This window comes from Lontra canadensis, unplaced genomic scaffold, assembly GCF_010015895.1.
Source record: "Lontra canadensis isolate GAN:19392208 unplaced genomic scaffold, GSC_riverotter_1.0 scaffold106, whole genome shotgun sequence".
NCBI classification, from domain to species: domain Eukaryota; kingdom Metazoa; phylum Chordata; class Mammalia; order Carnivora; family Mustelidae; genus Lontra; species Lontra canadensis.
In genome coordinates this window covers 2,015,399-2,035,183 of record NW_022631100.1, presented here as the reverse complement: position 1 = coordinate 2,035,183, position 19,785 = coordinate 2,015,399, and the positions used below count along the sequence as shown (strand labels likewise).

At 56.3% G+C, this 19,785-nt stretch overlaps 2 protein-coding genes across 3 annotated transcripts; both read left to right on the top strand.

Moving 5' to 3' along the window:
- Window positions 1-6,140: 6,140 nt before the first annotated feature.
- LOC116855752 (left-right determination factor 1-like) lies at window positions 6,141-9,144 on the top strand. Its single transcript, XM_032838740.1, has 4 exons — window positions 6,141-6,390; window positions 7,445-7,691; window positions 7,921-8,163; window positions 8,481-9,144. Exons 1-4 carry the CDS (start codon window positions 6,141-6,143, stop codon window positions 8,842-8,844), a joined length of 1,104 nt encoding a protein of 367 aa, XP_032694631.1. The 3' UTR covers window positions 8,845-9,144.
- Window positions 9,145-15,691: 6,547 nt separating this feature from the next.
- On the top strand, window positions 15,692-18,971 carry PYCR2 (pyrroline-5-carboxylate reductase 2). 2 transcript variants are annotated; one of them, XM_032838721.1, is made up of 7 exons: window positions 15,692-15,899; window positions 16,119-16,219; window positions 16,647-16,826; window positions 16,953-17,174; window positions 17,372-17,464; window positions 17,616-17,779; window positions 18,267-18,971. In XM_032838721.1, exons 1-7 carry the CDS (start codon window positions 15,833-15,835, stop codon window positions 18,430-18,432), a joined length of 993 nt encoding a protein of 330 aa, XP_032694612.1. In that variant the 5' UTR covers window positions 15,692-15,832; the 3' UTR covers window positions 18,433-18,971. The 2 variants fall into 2 exon arrangements, with proteins under 2 accessions (XP_032694612.1, XP_032694613.1); XM_032838722.1 differs by having other exon boundaries at window positions 15,782-15,899; window positions 16,119-16,189.
- The last annotated feature ends 814 nt before the right edge of the window (window positions 18,972-19,785 follow it).

Below are 19,785 nucleotides of genomic sequence, written 5' to 3'. Positions count from 1 at the left end.
CCAGGAGCTTCGCACCCCAAGGGACAGCAAAAGCTTGTTTCCTTTCCCAGATAGCTGCTGAGCTCTTGATAAACTTGATAAACCGCTGGGGAAAGGGGCTGCCCCAGCGGGACAGGGCTAATCCTCGGATCCCCTAGTGACCGCCTGCTCATTATTATGTATTGTGTTTACTCAGCCCACCTTTCTAGTCGCCCTTCAGAAGGTGCAAATCCTTCCTGCCCCCTTATCAGCCCTGCTCTGGAGATTAGAGCCCCAACACCACCATCTCCCAGGGCTCCTCCCTGGACTGGGGAGTGGGGCTGGATCCATGCTGAGGGACTCAGGACCTATGGCCTGGAAACTGGAAACGGTGATGGGTCCACGTGGAGAAGACTTCCCATCTAAAACAAAGTGACCCCACAGAAAGGCCAAGGCGATGACCTGGGGGCAGGAGAACTAGGGTAGAGAGGGAGGTCAGGCGTGCGCGGGTGAGAACAGGAGAACATGCCCCCCATCCCGGTGTGATTGCACACCTGGGCTTGTGCAGGTTGAGGTCCTGGAAATGTACTCACAAGACAGCTGGGGGCAGGGGGCAGCATAGGACACACTTGTCCCTGTCTGTCTGTCCACCAAGAGTATGTTTTCAACCTCGAAGGTGTGTATGTTCCTAGTTACAAGTAACCTATTCTGGACTAAGATCTTGAGTCTTTAATTTCCCCCCTTTGTTTTTTTATTTTTTTGTTTTTTTTTTTTTCCTTAGCAAAAAAGAACTCATCCAACCATGCATTCTCGCTTCCCTTCCTCCGCTCCCCCACACCCAGCGTATACTGTTGGAGCACCGGCTCTTTGTGAGTCCCAACAAGAGAGTGTCTATCCCGTGTTGGGCTTGCTACTCTGATGGGCACCTGTCTCCTCCATGCCAAGACTGGAGGGGCATCCTGCTGTTCCCACTAGGGATCAAGGGCATCCAGAGAACAGAGGGATGCACTGGGTGGGGAGAGTTGGGGGTGATGAGTTCATCAGGGGAGGATTTTCACGGAGGAAGGAAATTTATGCTAGACTTGCCAGATGAGAATGTTGCAAAGGTAAAGAAGAGGAAAGAGCGAGCCCATGTTGTGTGCGAGGCCAGTGTGTGGCTCACAGGGCAGCTGGTGGGGGGAGGGATGTGGGCTGGGGAAGCCCGGTGGGGCCTCGGGAGAGCCTCCGGGGTGGGGGGCTGAGGAGGGGGAGCCATGTCTGTGACACAGAAGTGACATGTTAGGGGTCACCCAGGCAGAGGGTCAGGGTTCGTTCACACCAGACTCTGCTCCTCTTTTGGGGTTCCCGAAAGTGAAAAATATTCACCAAAAAAGACACCAAAGAGTGTTCTGCAGGAAAGGCTGGTGGGGGGGAAGAACCAGAAGTTTATTTTTATTTACTTTTTAGATTTATTCTTTGAGGAAGGGAGGTGCAGAGAGAGAAAGAGAGAGGATATCCAGCAGGCCCCACGCTGAGCGTGGAGCCTGACGTGGGGCTCATGCCTTGAGCCCAAGATCATGACCTAAGCTGAAACAGAGAGCCAGCTGCTCAACAGACCAAGCCACGCAGGCGCCCTGAAGTAACAGGAGTTTAGAGGGAAATATTGACCTACGTGATGCTAACTTCAGATGTTAAATATGAAACCTCACCTGCATATCGTGATTATGTTTGGAGCTTTTAGAGAGAGAAAAAAAAAACCTTTCCGTTCATCTATTCTTACTCTCAGATGTTCGGGGAGAGCCCAGAAAAGACCTCAGGAAAAAATTCTTTTACTTTTTCTTTTTTTTTTTCTTCTGAATTTTCCTTTCTTTTTTCTTTTTTTCTCTCTCTTTCTTTCTTTCTTTTTTTTTTTTTCTGGGCCCTTTCTTTCCTCCCTGAGGCAATCAGGAAGCTGAGGAATCATCTGGAACATGCCAGATCATCATCACCTTCATGGCAAGACAGGCGTTTGTCCCTCCCAGGCCTGCTCTTGCCGCCCCAGCCAGCCTTCCCCTGCTTGGGTCAGATTCTGGACTATGTGCCCAGTGAGGCCCAGGCGGGAGGCCCGGCATTAGATGGGTTCCTGGGTGGTTCCAGGCAGAAGCCCTCGCATCCAGGGATAGTCCCACAGAACAAACCTGGCCTGGGAGAAGGCCGGAATCGTGGGAGAGCTGTATGGAGCCCCATGCCCATGCAGAGGGAGAGCCGACTCTCAAAGCCCAGCCAGCTTGCATGTCCAACACAGCCATGTTGTGCAGAGCGACAGAACCGGGCCATTGCACGATCCAAGGAATCCAGGAATCCTGCACCGAGAGGACCCAGTGAGCTGGAAGGCTGGGCTCTCTCCGGGCCCTCTAGGTCAGAGGAGACTCTGGTTCAACTGTCCTGGGTCTTAACGCATACGCACGTGAGCTCAGTGTACAGCCAACCCTTGAACAACGTGGGGGTTGGGGTGCCATCGAAAATCTGCATAGGACTTTCAACTCCCCCCAAACCTCACTACTTGACCAGAAGAAGCCCCACCGATCACCTAACCCGTTGATTAACACATAGTTTTCATGTTCTACATGTTGTATGTTGTATTCCTACAACGAAGTAAGCTAGAAAAAAGAAAATGGCATTAAGAACAGCATAAGGAAGGGGCGCCTGGGTGGCTCTGTCCGTGGAGCATCTGACTCTTGATTTCTGCTCAGGTCATGGTCTCTAGTTCATGGGATCGAGCCCCGTGTAGGGCTCTGAGCTCAGTGGTGAGTCAGCTTCTCCCTCTCTGCCTGCCCCCCCACTTGTGCTATCTCTCTTTAAATAAATAAATCTTAAAAAAAAAAAAGATCATAAGGAAGAGAAAATACACAGCCAGAATCTTAATAAATAAATAAATCTTTAAAAAAAAAAAAGATTGTAAGGAAGGGAAATTATAGCCCAGGACTATATCTATTGGAAAAAAAAAATCTGTGTGTAATTGGACCTGTGCAGTTCAGATCAGTGGGGTTCAAAGGTACTTGCCTTCTTGTACGGCATTCAGACCATTAGTGCTCCCGGCATGCCAACGTATCTCTGAGAGAGAAAAGTCTTTACCCGAAGCTACTAGAACACTGTGTGTTAATTACCCTGTAATTCGAACCAAACCAAACCTCATTTTAACATGCCCTAGTTTAAAGAAAAAAATTCTTTGCAAAACTCTAAAATTCCCAGCAATACAGGTTGGTAAAGGGTATGGGTATCTTCCGCCTTACAAAGCCTGAGGGGAAGAGGGCAGATTTAGACAGCTTTAGAAGTAGGCTTCCCTCCTACGGGTCAGAAGAGGTGATTTTGCTGTTATCCCGCTTTTGTAGCCCACCCTGAGCCCACAGACTCAAGACCAGACCCCCCCCACCAACCACATCCCTGCGGGCCTGCCCTCCCTCCCACTAGCTAATGAGCCCCTGGTACAAAGCGTCTCAATCCACATTCGTGTTTTTCTTCTGGCCACTAGCTAATTGCCCAATTATTTTATTTCCCCAGCAAAACTTCAGTCGGCCTGGAATCCACATTCAGGACTAAAAGCCTGTGTCCAGGGAGTCAGGGGATTTGTCCTCTGTCTGTCTGCTTCTCCTCTGTGGTCCCCAGCTCGTCTGGGGTTGGGGGGTGGGGGTTCACCCTGCCCACTTCAGAGGTCGGCCAGGACCGTGTCCCGGAAAGAGCTTCGGGGTGTGGAAGGAATCCTGGCCTAGGAATCCAGGCCTGGCTTTCTGCTGGCAGCCGTTGGAAACTGGGAGCTGGGGCAAGGAGTCGCCTCTCTGAGCCTCAATTTTCTTGGCTTTAGAAATGGGTGGGGTGGGGGTGGGGCAGGCGCTGCGGCCCTCAGCTTTCTGAGTCAATAGAGTAGCTTCGAGCAGGAGCAGGGGGCCTCTTGGCTGGGCAAACCCTCTGGGATGCCAAATGCTGCCAGGCTCTCCTGGGGGAGGACCCCAGGATCTAGAAGCATTTTGGGGGGCCCCCTGAGCACCGGGTTCCAGAATCCCATTCCTCAGTCAGAAATGCTGGGTGTTGACTGGTAGTTCTAGTCCCCACTGAGACCAAAGCTGTAGACCCATCTCTGTGCTTGGAGACCCACCCCCGGGCCGAGGGACAGGCCTTGGGGAGGAAGAGAACCCAGCAGAGGACTGTCTTTCCCATTTACTTTCTTCTTGGAAAAATGAAGTTTCAGTATAACTGGTTGGCAATCCCAGGTGCAAAACGGGCTCAGGCCACTGAGGATTCCCAGGGGTTCTCAGCCCAGAGGTGTCTCCTAGGCGGGGGAAGAGCCTCGTGTCCCCATGCCCACTCGGCCTGGGAGCAGCAGCACTGGGGCCTGACCTCCCCCAGCCCTGGGACAGCCAGTCCCTGTTGCAACCAACACGGGGGGCCACACGGCCTCATTGTGAACTTCTAGGCCCAGGGGCTCCTGAGGCCTAGATGTTGGGGGCCCCGGGAGGGGTCCCTGGCCTGCGAGGGGCAGCCCGGGTGTTACTTCCTTGGCACCGTTGGCCCATGATAAGCCACCGGGCTTCCTCTCTGCAAGTGGCAAGGGTGGCGGACCGCTGCATATTTATGGAACAGCAGCTCAGGATGGCTCAGCCCCAGGCTGCCAGGGACTAAGGGCCACGGGTCCTGGGTTGCCTGCGAATGCGACACTTCTGCACCTTTTGGCTTGACTTAAGGCCCAAATGTTTGCAGCAAGGAAGTCCCTGCTAATCACTTGCAGAGAAAAGCCACACCTTGGCTCCCAGCAGAGGCTGTGCGGCCCAGACAGAGCAGGCGGCAGAGGCTGTGCCGCCCAGAGAGAGCAGGTGGCCCATGGGGCTTCGGGGTGCCGGGGGGTTCAGGCTGCAGGAGAGCTGCAGTGAGCTCTCCGGTGGGTTCTCTGCGCTGCACCTTCCCTGAGCGGTGTTCTGACTTTGCCTCTGAAAGGTGCTTGAGGACACCTGACTCCTCTCCTGTTGCAAACACCTGCTCAGGGCCTGGGACATGGGGAGCACTCAAGGAATGATTGTTCTAGTCGTGGCCATTTTTAGAACAGCCACTGGTAATAACGGGGGGCAACCCTTATTGTGCACTTACTGTATACTGGGCTCTGGGATGCATGTTCTCCGTGTGCTAGTGCGTTTGCTCTCCAGACTAGCCCTGCGAAGGAGACCCGATTATGACCGCAACTCCTTCAGCTGGGGAAACTGAGTCACGAGGGCCTTGAGGAACTTGCTAGAAGGTCCGACAGCCAGCAAGGTGCACAGGTCCCATATGTGCCCCCAGCCAGTCTAAACCCTGTGTTTCAGAGGCCCTGGAAGGCTCCCAAGCCCAGGTGCTCAGTACCTAAGGCTTTGGACAAGACAGGGCTCTGGGCAACTATGGCCTCACTTTCCAGGTCCTGGTCCCTTGACCTGGTCCCCCTGAGTGCCAGTGTGAGCCCGCGGCCAGACTCAGGCCATGGAGTGCTCCCAGAGCAACTGGCACAGCTGACGGGCCTCGGCTGTGGGACTGCGAAGACACTTGCATAGTTGCCCTTCCTGGGACCCCCAGAGAGCCAGGCCTGACGGCAGTGGCTTCCTTCGTCACAGACAGGACTCGGTCTTAGGAGTGCCTGTGGAGAGGAGCAGAAGGGGTCCCACAGGGATGGAGAGTAGGGGAAGATGGGTTGGGGGCTTCTGTGGGCACTTGCTGGATGGGGCCTGGCCCAGAGCAGGCAGGAATGGAGAGTCCTCTCCTTCCTTCCTGACCAACACACAGAGATCCAGACTGGCCTCCAGGAAAGGGATTTCAACAGATGCCTGATAGGATTCTCGTTGATACAGAATAGGCCCACTTTTTCATAGGCTGGGACCAGGGTAGCGCCAGGGAAATTTAAGATTCACTAAAGTCACTCCTGAGCTGCCCAGACAGCCATGGCCAGAGGCCCCAGGCTGGTGTGGCATCCAGACAGGCCTCCCTGCGCGTTCTCCACGGCCCCCTCCTCCAGGCTCCTGGACCTGTCTGGCTGCTCAGCAACCAGGGGGTCCGAGGGGTGTGGCCTCCCTCCCTCCGGGCTCAGCCCCAGGCTGCCTATAAAGCCAGTCTGACCCTGAGCCCAGCCAGCCCGGTCCCTCCTCAAGCCTCCTCCCGGGACAGGTCTGTCTGCTCCGCCGCCACTCCTCCTCCCCGAGCGCCGCCCCATGAGGTCGCTGTGGCTGTGCTGGGCGCTGTGGGCCCTTCCCCTACCGGGCCCCGGGGCCGCCCTGAGCGGGGACCACATCCTCAGCACCCTGCTGCGGCAGCTGCAGCTCCGAGAGGCGCCCGTCCTGGACGCAGGCGACCTGGAGGAGCTGGTCACCCCCGCGCACGTAATGGCCCAGTACGTGGCCCTGTTGCAGCGCAGCCACGGGGTCCGCTCTCGAGGGAAGAGGTTCAGCCAGAGGTTCCGAGGTGAGGACCCCCTGCCGCCGCGCCCCGGTCCCGGCTGGGGGCGGGCGGGGCGAAGATGGGAGGAGCCTGTTCTGGGGACGCCGCGACAGGGACCCCTGGGTGCGAGGACAGCTGCGTCTCGGGGGAAGGGGGTCTCTGTCTGCCCCGAGCGCCCCCGCCGCTCAGGCCCAGGGGGAGCTGCCCCACTGCCAAGGCCGAGGCAAGAGAGGAAGCACCTGGGGTTCGGGGCTCCCCTCTGCTATTTGTCGTCCTGCCCTAGACGAGTCTCCCCACGTCTCTGAGATTGTTGGCTTCCCTGGAAACGGATGTGTGTGTGTGTGTGTGAGAGAGAGAACCGGTTCTGATTCCCTCCCAGAGTGGGGGGCAGCTTGTGAGATGAGAGGAAAGGGCTGATTCCATCATTTTCAAGGTCAACCTGTGGAGAGGTGAATGGCATGGCACCCTCTCAGCTCCGTGGGGCTGGGGCTCCCCTCCTCAGTGCCCAGGGCGGACCCACACCTGCTGCTTTCCAGCTGGGAGGGTGGGTGCCTGGAGACTCGGCAGAGGTGACTACCCTCCCAGTTTTGCTGTGCACCCTTTGCCCAGCTAAGGCTGCATGTGACTCTTGAAGTCAGGATTGTGAGTTTGAGCCCCACACTGGGCATAGAGATTTCTTAAAAATAAAATCTTAGGGGCACTCAGATGGCTCAGTCGGTTGAATATAGCTCCTAATTTTGGCTGTTGTCATCATCTCCAGGTCCTGAGATAGAGCCCTCCTGGGCTCAACACTGGCGGGGAGCCTACTTGAGATCCTTTTTCTCCCTGTGCCCCTCCCCCTGCACCTCCCCTTGAGGGACCCACGTGCACTCCCTCTCTCAATAAAATAAAATATTTTTCAAAACAAACAAAACAGAAAACTGCATGCCTGTGCACCTGAGGCCAAACCCCAGCCCCCACATCGATCCTGCAAATTCCTGGGGACTTCCAGAGAAATGCTATTGGCTGGCCCCAAATCCTGATCCCCTCGCAGCCACCTGGTGCTGGAGAGGCCTCCTGACCCTGTTCCTGTCTCCAGAGGTGGCGGGCAGGTGGTTGGCGTCCGAGGCCTCCACGCACCTGCTGGTGTTCAGCATGGAGCGGCGGCTGCCCCCCAACAGCGAGCTGGTGCGGGCGGTGCTGCGCCTTTTCCAGGAGCCGGTGCCCAGGGCCGCGCTGCGCAGGCACGAGCGACTGTCCCCGCACAGCGCCCGCGCCCGCGTCACCGTCGAGTGGCTGCAGGTCCGCGAAGACAGCTCCAACCGCACCTCGCTGGTGGACTCCAGGTGGGTGTTGCTAACGGGGAGAGGAGGAGGTGTGGAGGTCGCAGCGTGGGCGGGGCATGTAAGGGAGGGGAGTGGAGGGAGGGAAGGGAAGGGAAGTCCTAGCTCGGGGGAGAGGGGGCGGGAGTCCTGGGGCGGAGGGGCTCCAGCGCAGGGGATGCGAGGGGATGCTCCCTGGGGGAAACCCCCAGCGCCCAGCTCAGGCTCCCGTCTCCGTGCTGCCCTGTCGCAGGCTGGTGTCCCTCCACGAGAGCGGCTGGAAGGCCTTCGACGTGACAGAGGCGGTGACCTTCTGGCAGCAGCTGAGACGGCCTCGCCAGCCTCTGCTCCTGCAGGTGACGGTGCACAGGGAGCACCTGGGCCCGCTGGCCTCGGGCGCCCACAAGCTGGTGCGCTTCGCCTCCCAGGGGCCCGAGGGCGCGCGGCAGGGCGATCCCCAGCTGGAGCTGCACACGCTGGACCTGGGGGCCTACGGGTAGGAGCCCGGGCCCCACGGGGGACCCCGATCACAGGGCACAGGGGGAACGCCAGCTCAGTCCAAGTGGGACATTTCAGGGTGCCCATGGGAGTGAGTGCCCGCAGGAGATTGTCCTTCAGTCTCAGGACAAGTGGCACTTGTGATGTACTGTTTGGCTGTTGGTAGTGACCGGTCCTTGCCACAAATAGTCAGCCTTTTGAACGTAAGGAGCAGCGCCGGATGGTAAAGCTCCCTCCCAGATGCCCCACCCCCGCCCCGCCCCCTACCCGCCCCCCGCTGACCTCTGCCTCTCCTTACTCCCGCCCCCTTCGCAGAGCTCAGGGCGACTGTGACCCCGAGGCGCCCGTGACGGAGACCACCCGCTGCTGCCGCCAGGAGATGTACATTGACCTGCAGGGGATGAAGTGGGCTGAGAACTGGGTCCTGGAGCCCCCGGGCTTCCTGGCCTACGAGTGCGTGGGCGCCTGCCAGCAGCCCCCGCGACCCCTGCCCTTCGAGTGGCCATTTCTGGGCCCGCGGCAGTGCATCGCCTCTGAGACGACCTCGCTGCCCATGATCGTGAGCGTCAAGGAAGGAGGCAGGACCAGGCCCCAGGTGGTCAGCCTGCCCAACATGAGGGTGCAGAAGTGCAGCTGCTCCTGGGACGGGGCGCCCGTGCCCCGGAAGCTGGAGCCTTAGGTTGGGGGCAGAGCCACCCAGGCGTCGGGCTGGACAGGTGCACAGAAACAGGTCTTGACATAGGTGTTATTTCCTCCTTAGCAGGTGACCCCTGGCCCCACTCAGCACCCTGTTCTACCTTTCCTGCAGGTTCTTCCATTTCTTGTCCTCTTCTGCACCATCACCCACCCTAAGCACTTACATGAGTCACTAATGCAGCTCTGACTGCTGAGTTCTAGAAGGAAATCCCAGCCTCCTTGTTATAGGATGCAGCCAGCTCAGACAGACTGCCTGCTGGGAGTTTCTGTGGCAAATTCTCAGCTGACTGTTGTACACGTGCCCTATGATGTGAGCTGGGGAAACAGACTGATTTACTCTACTACATGATGGGAATTACAACAAAACTTTAAGAAATCCCCCAGTTCGGGGCGCCTGGGTGGCTCAGGGGGTTGAGCCTCTGCCTTCGGCTCGGGTCATGATCTCAGGTTCCTGGGATCGAGCCCTGCATCGGGCTCCCTGCTCTGTGGGAAGTCTGCTTCCCCCTCTCTCTCTGCCTGCCTCTCTGCCTGCTGGTGATCTCTGTCTGTCAAATAAATAAATAAAAATCTAAAAAAAAAAAAAAAAAAGAAAAAAAAGAAATCCCCCAGTTTCCCTAGGTAGGGAGGAGGTCTAAAAAAGAACACCCTTTCCCCAAAACGCCGACCCATTCAGGATTCTTGTGAACAAACTCCCCTGAGAGATTGCCAGGAGGGAGGACCAAGGGCTTCCACCTGGGGCAGTGGGCAGGGAGTCAGGACACCTGGTTTCTGGATGGAACAGGGTCACAATTGTGACCTCAAGCCAATGGGGTCACCCTTTCCTCTTAAAAGGGAGAAGGTGGGAATCAGCTCTGAGTCATTGCTCTGGGGGTCAGAGAGCCCTAACCTCTCCCCCGCCTCCACCCCCCAGCATTTCCTGTACATAGTTGCATTATTTCCCCCATGGTTTTAGAATTTTCCCCACCAGAACCCATGTATATTTACTTTTTAAAAATGTAGCCAAAAGAGTTGAGTGTAGATAATCCTCCAAAATAAAGTGACAGTTTGCTTTGTGTTTCTGCATTTAGTTTCTGGTACCCTTTACTTGAGAGAGAAGGGAGCAATGATGGGGACAAGATCTCATAATGACGTGAAGAGAGGGGGTGACCGAGACCCCCAAACACTGCAATAACTAGGTTTAGATTAAGCTTTCATTTATAACACTTAGATTCTCCACCCCCCCCACTCCAAAACCAGTATTGTAAACAATCACTCACACATGCCATCTCTTTGGAAAAAATCCCGCCCCCCCCCCAGCCAGGCAGTGGTTATGGGGACAGGACCTGGGGTGACGATGGTGTGGCAAGCAAGCTAAGCCTTACTGAGCCCTCACTGTAAGCCAGGGTGCTGTGCCAGGCAATTTTATAGAGCTTATGTCACTTAATTCTTGCAATGAATTCCTTGAGGTAGGTATTATGATTCCCATTTTCCAGATGAAGAAATCGAGGCAGGGACAATGCAAAACTGTTGAATCCCTATGCCAAGGCATGGGTTATAACACTCCTTCCCACTGCAGGCCCGCCCCCCTCCCCATAAGTGTGCTCTGCTGAGGACATGGGCGTTAGTGACCAGGTCACCTGGAAGCTGCCACAGCTGGCAGCATCCTTACGTAACCTTTCCAGGCACCTGGGTTTCCCTATGTTTGGCTGTTGAAGTTCTTGGGCTCTGTTTTTACCTACAAAGCTAATTAATAACAATGGACTAGTGGAAGGGAAAATGGAGCCCATCTCTTGACAGGTGGGATCTGAGAACGTGGCAAGTGTACAGTTGGAGGCAGTGGAGAGGACTTGGCGCAGACAGAAAGGCCTAGATCACCCCCATAAGACGTCTGAATTAAGCCCTTCCAGGTGGGATGCTGTGAATACCAGGGCAGACCACTGTTTTCTTTATAAGAAGGGTATCCATACCTTCTAAAGGGTTGCACCAGCTACTCAGTGACCTATCTGTGGCTCTAAAAGGTCTGGGGGCTCCTAGCCGGTCCATTCAATCAGGGGCAAGAGTGGGCCTGCTCCCAGCGTCTCCTGTGATCTAAAAAATCCAGGAGATCGGCCTCATTTCCGAATGGAAGGATGAGTTCCTCTGCACAGGGAGACGGTGTGGTAGGCAAGGTGTTCTCCCCAACACACCCATGCCTCCCTATCCTCTGAGCCTGTGACAGTCATTGTATATTTCAAAGGGGATTTTGCAGTTGTGATTAAGGTTACCGACCTCAAGACAAGGAGATGATCCTGGAGTGACCAGGTACATCTAGTCTCATCACAGGATTCTCTCAAAGCAGAAAACGTTTTCTGCTGGAGGCACAGAGATGAGGTTTTAGGGAAGGCTAATGTGAAGATGTCAGTGCTGGCTGACCCGTGAGCTGGACACAGGTGAGGGAAGCTCTTCAGTCCCTCCCCTGTCCTTGGAATGTGGATTCTGGTTGCCCTTGCCCAGAAGCTGCCCCCAGGACAGCCTTGAGACAGGGATGTGGGGCTGGGACCATCAGGGACGGAACCCTGTTAAGGCCGATCTGAGAACCGTGAGGAGCAGGTGGGCAGAGATCCACCATCTAGCAGGCGCCCAAGACAAGCCTCCTATATAGTTCCCTGTGCTTGTTCAACCCATCTGGAGCTACCTCTTTCCTCCGTCCCTCCCTGTCCACCGTGATGGGTACCTGCTTCAGATCACACCGGGGAGCTCCCAGGAGGAGGAGAACCAACAAGAGGCAGCGAAGGAGGCCAGAAAGAGTTGAACCACGAAAAGGGAGGGACCTGCCATTGCTGCTTTGCAGATGGAGGGGACTGTGAGCGCGGGAATGTGAGGGCCTTCCAGAAGCTGAGAACGACCAAGGAAAGGGGACCTCAGGCTACACCACACAGAGCCAAATTCTGCCAGCAGCCTGACTGCGTCATGGCGCCGATTCTCCCCCAGAGCCTCTAGGGTGGGACCCGGATCGGCTGCCATCTTGATGTGGCCTGTGGGACCCAGAGCAGAGAAACCAGCCGGACCCACCCAGACTTCTCACCTGCGGCATGTGATGCAAAATTCGCAGTGCCTTTCTATGGCAACAGCAGAAATGAAGCTGGTCTGTCAAACCTGCTAGAAGCGAGGTGTAATTACAATGTTTTCACATACAACATGAACACCGTACTTCTTTTAAAAATCAGGTTTAGGGGGGCTCCTGGGTGGCTCAGTGGGTTAAAGCCTCTGCCTTCGGCCCGGGTCATGATTCCAGGGTCCTGGGATGCAGCCCCACATCATCGGGCTCTCTGCTCAGCAGGGAGCCTGCTTCCTCCCTTCTCTCTCTCTGTCTGCCTCTCTGCCTACTTGTGATCTGTCTGTCAAATAAATAAATAAAATCTTTAAAAAAAAATCAGGCTTAGGGGCGCCTGGGTGGCTCAATGGTTGTCTGCCTTGAGCTCAGGTCGTGACCCCAGATTCCTGGGATCAAGCCCCACATCCGGCTCCCTGCTCGGCAGGAAGCCTGCTTCTCCCTCTCCCACTCTCCTTGCTTTTGTTCCCTCTCGCACTGTCTCTCTCTCTGTCAAATAAATTTAAAAAATAAAATAAATAAAAAATAAAATTTATTAAAAAAATTTTTTTAAATCAGGTTTAAGGGCATCTGGGGAGCTCAGTTGGTTAAGTAAGTGTCTGCCTTTGGCCTTCGGCTCAGTTCATGATCTCAGGCTCTCTGCTCTCTGCTCAGTGGGGAGCCTGCTTCCCCCTCTCTCTCTGACTGCCTCTCTGCCTACTTGTGATCTCTCTCTATATATATCAAATAAATAAATAAAATCTTAAAAAAAAAAATCAGGTGTAAGATGTGCCTGGCTTATAGGACAAGGGAGTGTAGTTCCGTTCCAAAGAATCACATTGGATCTCTTTAGGTGCTGGGATTAAAAGCAATATTCATTTTTTCATTTAATCAAATTAAAAAATGTTTCTACAATTAACATGGGTTACTAGTGTAATTAAAAAAAAAAAGAAAAGAAAAAGAAAAATGCATGCAAAATGTGCCTCCCTGGAGAGGTCCCTAAGTCAGGATGGACTGGAGTCAAGAGGACTTGGTGTAGGATTCCCTGGAAGCTGGAAGTGGTTCAGGATCCTCCCTCATTCCCTGGATCACCAGCATTGTTACAACCCTTGAGCCGGCTAATTAGACCAGGAAGGAGGTCTGGCCTTGGGTGGGGAGGGAGGAGTGGAGGTTACCTGGAAAAGGGGAGGCAGAAAAGACAGCATTATCCACTTTTGGAAAGCAGGAGTGGGAGGAACAGGACAGTAGGGAGGGAGTTGGGGGTAGGGCAGCAGCAGCTGACAGAGCTGGAGGAGGAGGGAGAAGGAGAGAGGGGAAGGTGGGCAGTCCAGGAAACTTGGTGAGCTTCCCCTCTTTCCTTCCGGTCTTCTCTTTGCCTGTTCATATGGAGTAAAATGGATAGAGTGGGCCCCAAGGACACCAGTGCTGGACATGGACAGCATGTGTCATGCCAGGTTGGGGCCCTTCTGGGGAGGGGCAGGAAGCAAGGGGGCCCTGCAGCCTCCCAAATGGACTATGGGGAGCCCAGCATCCCTCAGAGGGGCCTATGGGGAGCCCAGCATCCCTCAGAGGGGCCGACAGCATTCAGAAGTTCCCACCCTCCCCGCTGCCTGCTGAAGATTCTTCTACCAGAAAGGAGGGCCAAATGGAAGCAAGTAAAGACCAGAGAAGAGAGGAAGGATGCGGGCAGTGCTGGGGCCCCAGTCCCAGTCCCTACCTCATGCGGGTGCCCCTTCCAGATGGCATGTTCCCCAGTACCTTCCCAAGGGCTGTATGGAAAGTCTCCTTTTCTTCAGCTAGTTTGAACTGTTGAGATGCTGGTGCCATCACAGCCACCACAGGGAGCCTTTAAACATGTGATATCAAGAACATAATCAGAGTGTTAGACAAAGATTTTCCCACAGTAGATGAATGATTTTTTTATTAGTTTACTTTTTTGAAGATTTTATTTATTCATTAGACACAGAGAGAGAGGCATAGGCAGAGGGAGAAGCAGGCTTCTGGCTGAGCAGGAAGCCAGGCACAAGGCTTGATTTCAGGACCCTGGGGTCAAGACCTGAGCAGAAGGCAGATACTTAATCAACTGAGCCACCTAGGCATCCCTGAATAACTTGAAAAACTGATGTGTTTGTGAGGACAGGGACTTTTGTTTTGTTCATGGCTGGACCCCTAGAACCTGGGTCAGTAAACATCTATGGAATGAATCAATAAACCTAATTTTGATCTTTGGAAGAATGGTTAATGTGGGGCAGCCTTAGAATGGAATACTAAGTAGTCACAGAAATCTTGTTTTAAACAACTTTTCAGTGGCATTGGGAAATGCTTATTATATATCTCATGTAGAAGTTTCAAAACTGTATGTATATAATTTATTTCCAAGGTTGGAAAAGTACATATGCACAGACAATAATAATGTAAGGATATCCACTGAAAATGTTTCCAAGAAACTATCCCTAGCAAGTTTGATTATGAGACTATTTTGACCTTGACTTTTTTGGTATTTCCCGCATTTTCCTCAATATGCATGAACTCCTTTTCTAATCAGAAAAAGTTATCAATATATTATTTTGCTTAATAGTGAACATTAAGGGTCGGGGGATGGAGTCATAGGCCTCTTGGTCTTGGCTGGGTCCTACCTGCAGCTGGGGCGCGGAGGGGCTCGAGCACTGGGTTCCGCCGGTCCCAGAAGGACCAGGGTCAGCCACTCACAACTCACCAAATCAAAGGCAGAGAAAGGAGTGGAGATGAAACGGGAAAGGTTTATTTCAGTGAAGCCAAGAGCGGGAAGACAGCCTACTGGCGTCTCACAGACGGTCTCCCAAGTGCTGAAAACATGCAGGTTTGTCATGAGGCCAGTGCAAAGGGACCGAGGTCAGTGGGAGTGCGGGTGGGCAGCAAAGGGCAGGTCCACCATGGTCCTGGGGTCAGTCACGGGCGGCCTTCCCATGGCAAGCTCAGGGCGGTCCGTACTGCCGGTGGGGGTCTCGGGTGTCCTCGCCGGGTTCTTGGCCCCCGGCCGTCTGCGAGAACGTGATTGGAAGGCACATACAGGCGCTCCTTCACGCGGAAGGGGCGGATGCTCCCGAGCGCAGGAAAGGGGCCGATGCTCCCGAGCGCAGGAAAGGGGCCGATCCCCAACCTAGTTAGGACCGATTCTTAGGGGCAGTGCAGGTTCGGGTGGACAGACGGGGCTGCTTCCGAGCCCCCCACCCCGCAGACCGGGAGGGGGTGGGCAGCGGGAGCTCCAGCCGCTCCGAGACTGTCCGAGCCCCCGGCCCCATCCAACCCCGTAGCCCGCGACCTACGGAGGCCTCCCGTCCGGCAGGCCAGACACAACACCAGCGGTCTTCGGCCTGGATCCCCGCCCTGGGCCCCACCGGCTTGGGGAGGCCGAACCCGGTCCCCCGCAGGCCCGCGGGGCGGAGACCCGGGCTGCCTCGCAACCGCAAGTGGTTCCCAGCGCCAATCCCGTGTGCGCGGGGCGGACACACGGCCGGAGTCCCCGGCTGTGGATTGGTCCGCTCGAGATCCCGGCCGAGGATTGGTCCGCCCGGCGGAGGCTTGGTCTGTCCGAAGATTGGTGCTCCGCTCCCGAGTTATCTGCCGCGGATTGGTCCGCCCGAGTTCCCGGCAGAGGCTTCCTCCCCGCTAGGATTGGTGCCTCCTCTCCAGAGCTCGCGCCCATGGATTGGTCCGCCCGGGCTCCCTGCCGCGGACTGGTCGCCCCGGCGAGGTGGGGCGGGGCCCCGTGAGGCCCCGCGGCACCACCTGCCAGGCAGGCAGTGGGGAGGGGTCCCGGGAGTCGGGCCGGAAGCTGCCGGCAGCTCCCTGGGTCTGGCTTCCGGGGCGTGCGGCTCGCTGGGATCTGTCTCTGCCGGGCGTTGTGTGTCCTGCGTCGGCTGCTGGACAGGTTCCCGCCGCAATGAGCGTGGGCTTCATCGGCGCCGGCCAGCTGGCCTGTGCCCTGGCGCGGGGCTTCACGGCCGCAGGTGGGCGTGCGGGGGCGGGCGGGCCGCAGCAGGGTCCGGGGACGCCCTTTGCCACGCGAGCCTAAACTGCCGAGCGTCTTGTGGGCGGGACTGGGCTCGTGGAGCAGCGGGGGCCGCGAGCCCGCGTGGGGCCTCGGTATGGGTCCGCCCTGCCCTCTCGAGGACAGCGCGGGAGCCGGGGGGCTGCGGTGCCGGGCTGACGAGCCTTGTCTTCCGCAGGCATCCTGTCTGCACACAAGATCATAGCCAGCTCTCCGGAAATGGACCTGCCCACTGTGTCCTCGCTCAGGGTAGGGCGGCGCAGGGGCGTGGGGAGCAAGGTGGGGGCCCCGAGGTGAGCCGAACCGTGCCGGTCGCCGGCCCGCGCCAACCTCCGCCCAGGAGCGTCCCTGCCCTCTGGGCCGACTCTCCTGGGCGCTCCCATCTCACCTTTTTACAGCCGGGGGAACTTACCCGGCAGACGGTGCTCGGGTGCCCAGGACTGGTATGGGAGGTATGGGAGGCAGCCACGTCCCGCTTGCCTTGGGGAAGCTTGTGCCTGCCCAGCACCTAGCTCACTTGTCCAGTAGCAACTGGGGAAGACTTCGTGCCACGGTGGCGCATAGAGGGCGTAGGTGCAGACCCTGGAGGGACAGGGCAGGGAATTCAAGGCTGCCCCAGGCAGAGTGCATCTGCTCCTGGGCTGGAGGGTGGCCTGGGCCAAGTAAGGCTGCCTGGCTCTGTGAGCTGGGCAGTCTCCTCCTACAGAAGATGGGCGTGAACCTGACCCGAAGCAACAAGGAGACCGTGAGGCACAGTGATGTCCTGTTCCTCGCTGTGAAGCCGCACATTATCCCCTTCATCCTGGACGAGATCGGGGCGGACGTCCAGGCCAGGCACATCGTGGTGTCCTGTGCTGCTGGAGTCACCATCAGCTCTGTGGAAAAGGTGCCCATCTCACCTTGGTGCCCTGGTGCCCTAGTGCCCCTGTGAGGTGGTGCTTGTTTGGGGGGCTGGGGGGCGCGGGTGGATGGCAAACCCTGGTGACTCACTTGGGTCTTCTCCTCATCCCAGAAGTTGATGGCCTTCCAGCCGGCCCCCAAGGTGATTCGCTGCATGACCAACACACCGGTGGTGGTGCGGGAGGGCGCCACAGTGTACGCCACAGGCACCCACGCCCTGGTGGAGGATGGGCAGCTCCTGGAGCAGCTCATGAGCAGCGTGGGCTTCTGCACGGAGGTGGAAGAGGACCTGATTGATGCCGTCACGGGGCTCAGTGGCAGTGGACCTGCCTATGTGAGACCTTGTGGGGACCTAGGGCAGTGGGATGGGCTGGCAGGCAGATTGGGGCTGTGGGTGCTGCCCACGCTGGGGCAAAGCTAGCTGATGGAGGGGGCTAGCCTCTGGAGCTAGTTCTGGTTGTCAGGGAGAGCAGACTGCAGGGAGCGGCCCTGAGTGTCTGCTGCCCCAGGACTCAGTGAGTGTCTCCACAGGCATTCATGGCTCTGGACGCCTTGGCTGATGGTGGGGTGAAGATGGGCCTGCCTCGGCGCCTGGCGGTGCGCCTGGGGGCGCAGGCCTTGCTGGTCAGTATACTCACCCTGCGTGTTCCAGACTGGGGTGTGGGATGGGGAAGGTCCCTGAGCTGGATAGTGGCTGGGGAAGGGCAGGGGGTTGTGGAGAAGCCTGTCCTAAGGTGCCCAAGCTGTTTTCTCTCATCCTTCCTGCTTCCCTCAGGGGGCCGCCAAGATGCTGCTGGACTCGGAGCAGCACCCAGGTCAGCTCAAGGACAACGTCTGCTCCCCTGGAGGGGCCACCATCCATGCCCTGCACTTCCTAGAGAGTGGTGGCTTCCGCTCCCTGCTCATCAATGCCGTGGAGGCCTCCTGCATCCGCACACGGTGAGTCGCTCCCCCTCCGTGCCCCCGGGCTGGGCCCCGTCCCGTGGAGCCTGCCGTCTCTGTCCCTCGGCAGTGTTGGACTCTGTCCATAAGCAGGGGTTATTGGATTCTGTCTCGCTGAGGGTTTTGCAGGCCTTTCTACGTTTAACACTCACCACAGTTCCCGTGGGGGCGGGGAGCTTGCATTTACAGAAGAGGAGATTATGGCCTAGAAAGGCCTCGCTGGTACATAGTGGAGGCGCGGCTGCACAAGTGTGTGACTCCAGACCCGCCAACTGTTCCGTCCATGCTGTGTGTCCTTGTGATATCACCGATAGCATGTGGAACTACACATGTGTGGTCACTCACACATAGCTCGGGGGGCGCGTTTGATTTGGGATTCTAATTTTGCGCGGTGTCCATTCCTCGAGACTTGGGGGTTACATGCACGGGGAAGCCATGTGGAGCTCTGGCTTGTCCTTCAACCCCTGGGGGGCTTTGTTGGCAGAGAGCTGCAGTCCATGGCTGACCAAGAGAAGGTCTCCCCTGCTGCCCTCAAGAAGACTCTCCTGGACAGAGTGAAGCTGGAATCCCCCACAGTGTCCACGCTGACCCATTCCAGCCCGGGGAAGCTGCTCACAAGAAGCCCGGCTCCTGGGGGCAAGAAGGAGTGAGGTGGCCTCTGCCCTCCTTCCTGGAACCAGAGCCCAGAGGAGGACCGTGCAGTGGGAGGGCAGGTCCGCAGTTTTCAGGTCCTTATGGTAAAACCTCCTTAAATCTGTTCAGACCTGGCTGCGCTAGTTTCCCGTCTTGTCCACGTCAGAAGATGCTCCCGGGGTGGGTGATGGTGGCGGCCGGAGGCAGGCCTGCGCACCTGTTGCCGGAGAGAGAGGCTGTGACTCCAGTCAGAGCCCCACTGGCTGCAAGGTCTGGAGACCTTCAGCTGGGGTCCTCCGTCCGGAGATCGAGCCAGGGTCCGCTTGACGCCGGGTGAGGGCGGAGAGAGGTACGGAACGTGACAAGGGCTTTTCTCTCTGGCTTATAAATGCAAAAGAATCAGGCAACTTAGAATTGTTACACTTAATCAGAAAAGCACGAAATTAGACCATGCTTCTGTTTAACTCTTACTTCCCTAGGTGTCCTGTTGGAAAAGCGTTACTCAGCGCTGTTAAGTTTAGCTGCTTCAATAAAAGTTTTATTTTTTATTACCCTGCCTTTTTTTTTTTTTTTTTTTTAAAGTAAGCTCTGGGGGCACCTGGCTGGCTCAGTGGGTTGAGCTGCTGCCTTCGGCTCGGGTCATGGTCTCGGGGTCCTGGGATCGAGCCCCGCATCGGGCTGTCTGCTCGGTGGGGAGCCTGCTTCCCCCTCTCTCTCTGCCTGCCTCTCTGCCTGCTTGTGATCCTTCTCTGTGTCAAATAAATAAATAGAATCTTTAAAAATAAATAAATAAGTAAATAAAATAAAGTAAGCTCTGTTCCCAATGTGGGGCTTCAACCCACAACCCGGAGATCAGGAGTCCCTTGAGCTTCGCCTTACTCTGCCCAGTTTTTCAATCCTTAGATTTCCTATAAAGGGTGTGCAGAGCCATGTGGCGGGGGCTTTACGATAGCTTTGCGTGGGGCTGAATTTGTCACTGGCCCCGCAGGGACGAGCCTCGCCCACAGGCTCCCAGGTTTGGAGTTGGGGAGCCCAGGCTGCTGCTGCCGCTGGTAGGGGAAGGATGAGCACCACTTGCTTGAGGGGTCCGCCGTGTTCTAGATGTTCTGTTGAGCCATTCCATAAGGTCTTGCTGCAAACCCACCAGAACCTTCTGATGGAGGGGGATCCTATATATAGGGGGTGAAATCTAGAGACCAAATTCAGTAACTTCTCCAAGGTTCCCAAGCTGTAAGTGGCAGAAACTAGCGCTCTTGTGATAAGCACAGGACAGCGTCTGGAAGTGCTTAGTGACCATATTGTATGCCTGAAACTAATGCCATCTGTTAACTGGCTGGACTTAAGATCTTAAAAAAATAAATCCACTAGCA